The sequence below is a fragment of the Physcomitrium patens genome, chromosome 19 (assembly GCF_059467195.1).
Source record: "Physcomitrium patens ecotype Gransden chromosome 19, ASM5946719v1, whole genome shotgun sequence".
Lineage (NCBI taxonomy): Eukaryota > Viridiplantae > Streptophyta > Bryopsida > Funariales > Funariaceae > Physcomitrium > Physcomitrium patens.
The window spans coordinates 1,586,926-1,596,758 of record NC_143428.1 but is presented as its reverse complement, the minus strand read 5'-3'; the positions used below and the strand labels follow the sequence as shown (position 1 = coordinate 1,596,758).

Here is a 9,833-nt window from a genome sequence, read left to right as displayed (position 1 = left end):
AACGCCACACGAGATCGAAATAGTGAGCAACACCCTCCGAGAACAACGAGGAGTGTGGGTTCAAGACCGGAGATATGTAGGGGCAATAATATCCGGGAACGATGAAACAGAAAATCGAACCATGACCCACAATTCTAACAACGGTGCAAGAGGAAACGCAACAACTATCATAACACAGATACAAAAACGGGCCCACCGCCTGACACACAAAGCCAGCGTGAATTCTCAAATCAAGTCCAAAAGTGAAACAAAATAATAATAATAAAAAAAAGCCACAAACAGAAACGCCACAAAAAGAAATCAAACAAAGGGATCAAGAAAAGGGCGAACAAAGAACGAAATTTCGGAGGTCCAGGAATACGCTATGGTAACAGAAAAGGACAAATCCAGCAAAGATTGATATCCGGGACAGAGAGGACAACGCCACGACACAGAAGGGGAACAAGCCAATCCGGCAGTGAAGACAAACAAAGCCCAGCCGATCGAACAGAAGCCTCTCACTAATCTGGGTGGGTACAGACGCGAGCTAACGGACTTGAACCAATGACGAACAACAGCACGCTCACTTCCAGTCTCAAACCGGGCCAAAGCCTGCGACTTTCTTTGCATCCCCCAAACTCAAGGTTCTACCTTTGTTGTTATTTCGCATGAGTGGATGCTCTCAGTCAAGCCAAGCAAGCCTTGGGGGCGGACAACGGCAGAACCGTGTGGGATAGGGGGCGTCGACGAAGGCGTCGTCGTGTTGTAAAAGTGCTGCTGGTGGAGGTGAAGGGGGAGGCGCGTAGTGGTGGTGGTCATTGTGGGTGTGCTGTCGTCGATGAGAATGGCGGAGGGGGAGTCGTAGTGCGCCCTGGAGAGTGTTAGGGGCCGTCGGGGTGGACATGGAGCTGCCGCAGGCGAGCCGTGCTTGCGTGCCGCGGTGGAGGCCGACGACGGAGTTCGGGGGCCATGGTCAGCAGCAGCAGGTGGTCTCGCAGGCGATGGGGGTGCTGGCAGGGTTAGGAGGTAGCGCGGGGGAGTCCAAGTTCGTGATGGACGAGGCGGTGTTGACGGATCTGATGGAGCTGGAGCCGTTGCACGAGCAATTGCTGGGCGAGTCGTGGGCGGAGGGCAACTATGGCGATTACGGGGGGTATTTGGCGCTCCCGGCGTCGTCCCACGGCGGCGTGTTCGCAGGCCCGGTGCCCGCGTTGGCATCGTTGCAAGCGTTCTCGTACGCGAATGGTAGCCTGGCGGCCAGCGTGCAGGCGTTCCAGCAGGAGCTGATGCTGCAGCAAGCTCTGGAGTCGTCCCAGCAGCAATCCATCCCAGGTGCGAGCTCGTCGCAATCGTCGTTGGCCATGTCCAGCGCTGTGGTGTCCGGAATGAGCAGCTACAGCGCGGCGGTCGGGGGTCGGAGTTTGAGCAGCCCTAGCCTGAGCGAGGCCGCGCACATGCTGCTGGGCAATCAGGGGCTGGCCGGAGTGGTGGCGAGGGATGGCAGGGGCATGGGAGATTCCAGAGGGGGCGTAGATGGTAGGAACGGGAAGGTGGAGATCGGCGAGGGCGGCGTGGTGGACAAAGAAGACGACAAGTCGTCGGTGTCGACGGTGGAGGGCAACCCCGTGAGCAGCGGCAATCTGGAGGCGGGCGTGCGGAGGCCCCGAATTGCGGCGGAGCTGCCACTGCCGCTGCGCGATCGAATGATGGAGGCACTTCGGCTGATAGGGCAGTCGCTGGAGGACGTGCTGGTGCAGGTATGGATGCCGGTGGTGCAAGGGAGCCGGAAGTGTTTGCTGACGCGGGAGCAGCCGTTCGTGGTGGAGCCGAACAACGAGCAGCTGTGGCTGTACAGGAACATGACGGAGGGGTACGAATTTCCAGCGGAGAGGGCGGAGGGGAAGGTTTTGGAGCTGCCGGGGCGCGTGTTCACGGGACAGCAGGCGGAGTGGACGCCGAACGTGCAGTATTACAGTAGCCAGGAGTACCTGCGTGTGAAGGAGGCGCAGAGGTGCGACATACGGGGGTCTCTGGCGGTTCCAGTGCTTGACCCCGTGAGTCGCCAGTGCGTGGCTGTAATCGAGCTGGTTGGTCGCGCTGAGAAGATCCAGTATGGTCCTGATGTGGACATCATTGCTCGAGCTCTGCAGGTAGGTTTTGCATCGTGGTGGAGTGATGGTTGCGAGCAGCGACATTGACGTGGCGAGGCTGGGGAATGGTGTGTAGCTAGCCAGCCAGGCAGCTAGGAGATGGAAGGTGCTGTAGAGCAGCGGGGATGGGTTTCCAGAGTTGTTTGTTTCTGTGCAAGTTCACGGGATTTGGTGAAGGAGGGTGTTGATGGGCACTTGGTACGCGGTTAGAGCGTCCAGTGCGTTGGGTGAGTGGGGGATGACGGTCTAAGGCGGCAGGTTGTGGTGCTGAGTGCAGGCTGTGAATTTGACATGTCCGGTTGGCTTGGAGACTCCGCCGCTAGAGGTACGCACGGCTCGATCGCAATGCGATGCGCGTGTGTGTGTGACTATGATGATTTTGAGTGTGCTGCTTTCATGTTTCTGGTGCCTCGCGGTGTGTGCAAATTCGTAATGTTAGAGACGCAGCGCGCTGGATGGTTGCGCATTGGGAGCGTGCATGGTGGTGTCGTTCGGGGAAGCTGGTAGTGTAGGGAGGTGGCAATTGACGCGCGCGTCCCAGTTGCCATGGTTGGTTTTCCGTGTAGTAGATTAGGCATCGGGGGCGGTGAGGCGTGTGTGGCAGGAGGTGTAGAGCGGAGGGAGGAGTCGTAGGGGTGGATGATGTTGACGACGCTGAGGAGAGTAGGGTGGGTGTTGGTGGTGCGATGCAGAGGTCGTCGTGGGGTAGGCAAGCCGCGCTGGCGGAGATAGCGGAGGTGCTGAAAGGCGTGTGCGAGGCGCACAAGCTGCCCCTGGCGCAGACGTGGGTTCCCACGTACAGGTATGGCGGTAGGGGCGACGCGAAGGCGCAGAGCCACAACGCGGTGCAGGTGAACGGAGGGCGTGGTGTGAGGAAGGTCGTGCTACGGATAGTCGACGGAGATGGTCCGTGTTATGTTGGGGAGGCACGCATGTGGGGGTTTCGACGGGCGTGTCTGGAACATGCGTTGGAGAAGGGGCAGGGAGTGCCCGGGAAGGCGATGCTGACGAATCTGCCGGTTTTCGACTCGGACGTGAAGAGCTTCAGCAAGGATGAGTATCCGCTGGGGCATTACGCGAAGTTGTTCGGGCTGGTGTCGGCCGTGGCGATTCGGCTGCGGAGCGTGCACACCGGGGACGAGGACTTCATTCTGGAGTTCTTCCTTCCGATGGATTGCGTGGAGAGCGAGAAGCAGCAGCAGATGCTGAACTCGCTGTCGATCACAATGCAACGCATCTGTCAGAGTCTGCGGACTCTGAGCGAGAGGGAGTTGGAGGAGGAGCGGAGAGTGGCGATGGCGGAGAGCATCGAGATGCAGGCCAAGGCGGTGAAGTTGGAGGCGAAGGAGGTGTGCAACAAGGAGGACTTTCTGGCATGGCGTGGCGGTTTCAACAGGCACGGTGGCGGGGTGAATGGCGAGGAGACGAGCCCGGCGTTTTCGCAGGTGATGCAGCAGCAGCACGGCGTGCAGCAAGCAGCGCGGTTCGTGCCGCAGCGTTCTGCATTGCAGCAGTTTTCTCACGGAGTGTTGCTAGGACGAGGGCGCGACGACGGGCTTCGCATTCCAGAGTCGCATGTGTACCCCGGGTACCACTCGGAGCAGCTGCCTGTGGAGCAGGGGCTGGGCATGGGAGGGTTCGGGTGCCCGGGCCTGGGGCAGGACGTGGCGAGTCATCGACGGAGGTTTGAGAGGAGGCGGGGCACGACGGAGAAGACGATAGGGCTGAACGTGCTGCAGCAGTACTTCGCGGGGAGCTTGAAGGACGCGGCGAAGAGCATCGGTGGTAAGCGGCATTGGGTGAGAGGGGAGGGGATGGGGAGGGGGGGAGGGCGGGCGCGTGCATGGCGTAGTGCTGTTGACTGTGTAGGTAGGTCGGCGCGCTCGGGATATGGGCGACTGGGAACAATAGGTGTGAGGGGGGAGCCGTAAACGAGCAGTAGGCAGCGGTGTGTATGTGAGGCAGTTGGAATGGATGGCAATTATGTTGGGCGGGGCGAAGCACATGGGTGAGGGTGCGAAGAATGGGTGTGGATTTGGATGTGGTATGGGTTGCGTGCGGGGTCAAGATGGGTAGGTGCGTGTAGTTGATGTGGTGTGTGGTGGGTTTGGGGCAGTGTGTCCGACGACTCTGAAGCGGATATGCCGGCAGCATGGGATCTCCCGGTGGCCGTCTCGGAAGATCAACAAGGTGAGCCGGTCGCTGAAGAAGTTGCAGGGGGTGATCGATTCGGTGCAGGGAGCGGAGGGAGCGCTGCGCATCAGCGCGCTGACGGGCGACCTGTCGTCCGCGGCGGTGGCAGCGGCGGCCGTGAGCGGGCACATGAACAAGGGGCTGGCGGCGTCGTCGCCGGGCAACCTGTCGGTGTCGTGGTCGACGCTTTCTCCGAGCTGCGTGGAGGGGAAGGAGGCGCACGCGAAGGTGGGATCGGCGGAGTCGCTGCTGGGTCCCAAGGAGGAGAATCGGCGGAGGCACGATCCGTGCTCTTCTCAGAAGGTGCTGTTGTCGATGCTGAAGCCGACGCTGCAGTTTCGGCCGGAGGACGACAGGGTCGTTTCGTCGCTGGAGGGGAAGGTGTTGGGCGGGAGCAACGGTGATGATGGGCAGGGGAGAGCGCAGGTGGACAATGGCGACATGTGCAGGAGCAACGACGGCAACTCGACGAGCAGCGGCGGAAGCAACCCCAATGTGAAGGCGGGGTACGGGTCGAACGGCGGGCATTATTGTCCAGGGATGAGTCCGTTGGCGTCGGGAAGCATGTTAACAGGCGGGGACGCGGACAGGGGCGATGACGGGGGCAAGCGCAGCGTAGGCACTGCTTTTCAGGGCGTGGGAAACGCAGGCAAAGGGAGCGGCGCGGGGAAAGGGCAGCAGGCTTCTCCTCTGGGCAGGTCAGGAGAGCAGCCGGTGCCGGGAAGGGGTGGTGCGGGGAGGGTGTCGGATTTGGTGAGGGGCGCGACGCCGCGGGGATGGAACGAGTCCCGGGTGCACGGCGGAGGCGGGGCGCTGGCGGCGCTGAAGGGAGGGGATCAGCACGGGTCGCATGGTTTTTCGGAGGACCCGGTGTCGTCGTGCAATCGTGCGAACGACGGCGAGGAGGAGGTGACTGGGTGCGGGCTGGAGTCTCCAGGGTTCGGGTCGTCGCCGGCGAGCGATTGCAGCTCGCCGTCGACGGGGGTGAACGGCACGTCGAACAAGAAGGCGTGGGCGGGGCAGGAGGACGGCGCGGCGATCACGGTGAAGGTGACGCACGGGCTGGACACGGTGCGCGTGAAGTTTTCGCGGAACGGGTCGTTCGTGGAGCTGAAGGAGGAGGTGAGGCGAAGGCTGAAGCTGGTGGGGCAGAAGTTCAGCCTGAAGTATTTGGACGACGACGAGGAATGGATGCTGCTGGCGTGCGACGCGGACCTGCAGGAGAGTATCGATCTGATGCGCGTGTCGGGGAGGCACGCCATCAAGCTGATGGTCTGCAACAGCATGTTGTGATGGTGCGCCGTAGTGCGGTGCGCTGGCGCCGTTGGGGCACGAGTCGTCTATGCAAATCCCTCCGCGGATGTGGTCGAGGTGAAGGGGACGTGGAGTCGAATCGCGGTCTCGGGGTAGGCGACTAGGGGGAGGGTGTAGAGTGGCGATGATAACAAAGTTTTGCAAGTGTGTCTAAGCAAGGCGAAGCGGGGCTTGGCAGGGTAGTTGGGCGGATAGAGAGGGGTATTTTGAGCACTGCGCGGGAGCTGAGTGCAAAGCCCTTTTGTGCCACCGTAAGACCTTGTAGCACATGATTGAGGCAACGCGGCAGCGCGGGATGTGGTGCATTGCAAAGTACATGAAGTGGATGACTTGATCCCTGTGATAATTTGATGGCTCGCTCACATTTCAGGCACGACTGTGCGTGTTTTGGTCCTCTTGTGTGCTGGATGATGAGGGTCAGAGCGATGCAGACTGACACACTAGGGGGCTGGTTCGATCACCACCAGAGGTGTGTAGTATGTTGAGGGGCTGAAATGGTGCGTGTTTTTATGATTTCTAGTTTTGTCTGCCACTTTGTTTTTGGTTCAGATGGTAAGCGGCACAGAGGTTTACTTGGAGCGGAGCGATCGGCAGATTTCAGTGTTTTGGAGGGTGTTGCTGCTCTTCGGTGATGTATCAGTTGAATGAATGGATATTCGATGTTGGATTGCGTCGGTCGGGGAGCCGCGATGTGTAACTCGGAGAATGTTTCTGTGAAGGGGATACTGGCAAAATGGATTGAAACCTGTGCATTAGTCCTTGTGAATGCAATTTCCTGTTGGATTCTTCGTAAGCAAGGCGAGATGGTCTGACCGTAGCAATGATGGGGCCTTTTCGGTAGTGCTGGTCTGCAGCATCAATACGGTATTAGTACGGCATCCTTTTATTTGGGTACACCGACCAAGTCGCAGAATGTAGTGTGCACTCCGAGCCAGTAGACCGCTTTTACACTACTTTCTTTACAACACAATGCATTTTACAGTATAACAATGAATGAAAGTCGTTTAAAGTTCCACCAAGATGTTCACATTGTTAGGGTCTAGTTACATTTCTCAGTTGTAGTTGTGATGGAATTATCTTCCATTAACGAGAATTGGAAGCTGATGCGGACACAAGTGAGGATGCGTCGCCTTTATATAACTAATTTCTGGTGCTTTAGACCTGGAACGTCTAACTGTATCATTTGGTATCTATACAACTATGATTACAAGCTACGGATATAGGTTGAGTGTACAAGTAATAACACGCTCATCTAATCTCAGCTGAGAGTAATCTTGTACATGATCAGAGTCGGACGCAGTCCTCCTCCATAATATTTCCAAACTCCCACCGTACGCTTCAATCTTGCTTTTGTTTTGAAGGTGCACAATGATCCTTTATTTCTATTCTGTTTATTCGTTTAGTTGCCTGTATTGCAAAAGAGAAAATGACTTTTAACGGCTTGTGTAGACTTACAGATGTATTTGGAACTTCAAATGCATCAAGTCTAAACTCTGTGTAATCTACTGCAATCATTGAACACTGTGATTATAGAACCACATGTGATGCCTAGGACATAGTTGGAGGTTCTGCCCAAGATTCTCTTGAGACCACCCTTCCGGCCATCAACTGCACGGTTCATCAACTCTTCTTCTGAGTCTCCACGCTTCATTGACGTATTTGAAGCTGAGTTTTTTTTTGTACATTTGAACTTCTTGCGGATGCTCTTGCCTTACCTCTCCTTCTTGACTCAATGATAGTTGTTGCTTTCCTCCCACATATACTTACTTTAATTGATCCAATGCTCAATTCTCTTGTTAGATATCCAAATTTGCAGCAACTTTGTATACTTTGATGGATTAACAGAGCTTGGTGTCAATCGACTCAACTATCAAAGGCTCTTTTGGTAGATGCAGTAATTAGACTCTTGTAGAGTGAGTGCACAATATCACTCAGTTGTTGAAATGCTTTCTTTACTTGTTTCTTTCTTACTCTAAAGCAAAATCTGACATTAGATCCCTATTCTATGTAGAGCTCATGTGATTGTATTGGCAACTTTCAAATATTGAGGGACTTACTCTTGGGATGATGACTATGGAAGTTGGAGCAATGATTCTACAAAAGTTGTCACACGAAGAAATTCTTTTGTAGACACAATGGCAACTTGGAAAGAGGTTAATTACTACCACTCTTATTCTATAGGTGATTAGATTGCTTGATACAACTTAGACAAAAAATTAAAAATTAATAGTTGACATTTTCTAATATATCATTTATAGATACTACACTCATGCCTTTTCTAAATTTCATAAACAACATTTTGTGTAGAGATTTTGTAAATATATTTTCTATTAATTCCTTAATTGAAATATAATTCAATGTTACCTCTTTTCTTTCAACTTATTCATGCATGAAGTAGTAATATTGTTTGATGTGTTTTATCTTGTTGTAGAACATATCATTTTTTGCCATCTTGATTGCACTAATGTTGTCACACATGATCATTGTTGGTTCTTTTTGTTTTGCTCTTAGATCTCATAGTAACTTTAGTAACCATGCTTCTTTTGTTGCTCCATTGGATAGTACCATATACTTTGATTCAATTGACAACCTTGCCATATATTCTTGCTTCTTGGACTTATATGTTGTTGATCTAGATCCTAACATAATAACATATCCAATATTAAATTTTCATTTGTCAAGGTACAAGTTGTGGTCAATATTTATAAATCCTAGTATCTTATTGTTATCTCTTTATTTGTACCATATTCCAAATTCTTGTATTTATCTTAGGTATTTGACAAATTTCATGGTAGATTAGGATTTGTCTAGGATTTAGGATTTTATTAAGATTTTATTAGAGTTTGACCTAGAATTTGGTTAAGGTTCAAGTAGGATTTTAATTGGGGTTTGATCTAAGGTTTGGTTAAGATTTAATTAGGATTCAAATTAAAGTTATGTTAGGATTTTTATTTTTAATATTTTTTTGATTTATTTTAAAGGTTTATATTTATATTTATTTAAGATTTTTTGTTAGTTTTTTAAAAAATTAAATCATGACTTCTTTTTATTTCTTTTGAGACTTCTTTTAAATTTATTTTGATAGGTTGAAGTTTGATTGGATTTATTAGAGATTACTTGAAGTTTATTTAAGGCTCTATTAAACTTGATAGAATTATTGTTGTATTTTTACTTACCTTCAATAATTAGGTGCCTAATGCATTCTCAAGGAAGAATAAATACTATACGACAATGTAAGTGTGGAGCTTGTCATTTTACTAGAAACTTGCTTGTTATACCTATAAGATATGCTAAGCATGGGCTACTTACTCTAATGATGAGCCTTAATTTTCCTACAAGGCATCTATAATATGTAGGATCTATTAATATATTTCTTTTTATTACTTTGTGTAAGTATTTAGATCTTTCTTACTAGGTATTGAACAAAGATTATATCAAGGACGTGAATTTTGAAGAAAGAAAATTCAGTACACTCTTGTGTCATTCGAAAAGATTAGAAAGTCACTCATAGATAGTAATATATTGAATTAGAATGATTATTGCCAAAGACAAGAAAACAAGAAAGTCTTAAAATAAAACTAAGGACTAGAAAGACATTGATAAGAATGAAGAAGGCTTCACTCTTGCCTTCTTATATACTATCTAACTAGAAGCTACTTAGTAATATTCTATAAGACTTCCAACACTTGTTGACTTTACAAGACATTTATCTTTACATGCAAGGCAAGAATTCTATAAGTGCACCATACTATTAGCTTGTTTCAAAAGCTACCAACACGTGTAATATGTGGTTAACTTGTTGAACAAGTTTCTAACTTATCAATCAATAATAAAGACGTATATAGTCAAAACTGCATCTATGAAGCTTCTAAGAAGCTTTTCTAGAAGACATTACAAAATTAATCTATTTTTACTTACTTCTACTTAATCATATAGGTAATTATTGAAATAAATATGTATGTCTATGACATAAATACGTTGTCGTATAGTATTTATTCTTCCTTGAGAATGCATTAGGCACCTAATTATTGAAGGTAAGTAAAAATACAACAATAATTCTATCAAGTTTAATAGAGCCTTAAATAAACTTCAAGTAATCTCTAATAAATCCAATCAAACTTCAACCTATCAAAATAAATTTAAAAGAAGTCTCAAAAGAAATAAAAAGAAGTCATGATTTAATTTTTTAAAAAACTA

General features: G+C 50.2%; 1 protein-coding gene across 1 annotated transcript; it reads left to right on the top strand.

Annotated features, from left to right (window-relative positions):
• Positions 1-513: 513 nt before the first annotated feature.
• LOC112272881 (uncharacterized) lies at positions 514-6,009 on the top strand. The gene is made up of 4 exons (XM_090244930.1): positions 514-2,129; positions 2,407-2,454; positions 2,822-3,914; positions 4,246-6,009. The coding sequence occupies exons 1-4, from the start codon at positions 882-884 to the stop codon at positions 5,613-5,615; spliced, it is 3,759 nt and encodes a 1,252-aa protein (XP_090101056.1). The 5' UTR covers positions 514-881; the 3' UTR covers positions 5,616-6,009.
• The last annotated feature ends 3,824 nt before the right edge of the window (positions 6,010-9,833 follow it).

Coding starts and splice junctions, on each gene's coding strand:
- LOC112272881 (XM_090244930.1), top strand. CDS start 882: ATGGAGCTGCCGCAGGCGAGCCGTGCTTGCGTGCCGCGGTGGAGGCCG. Junction 2,130..2,406: donor TCATTGCTCGAGCTCTGCAG/GTAGGTTTTGCA, acceptor TGCTGAGTGCAG/GCTGTGAATTTGACATGTCC. Junction 3,915..4,245: donor CGCGGCGAAGAGCATCGGTG/GTAAGCGGCATT, acceptor GGTTTGGGGCAG/TGTGTCCGACGACTCTGAAG.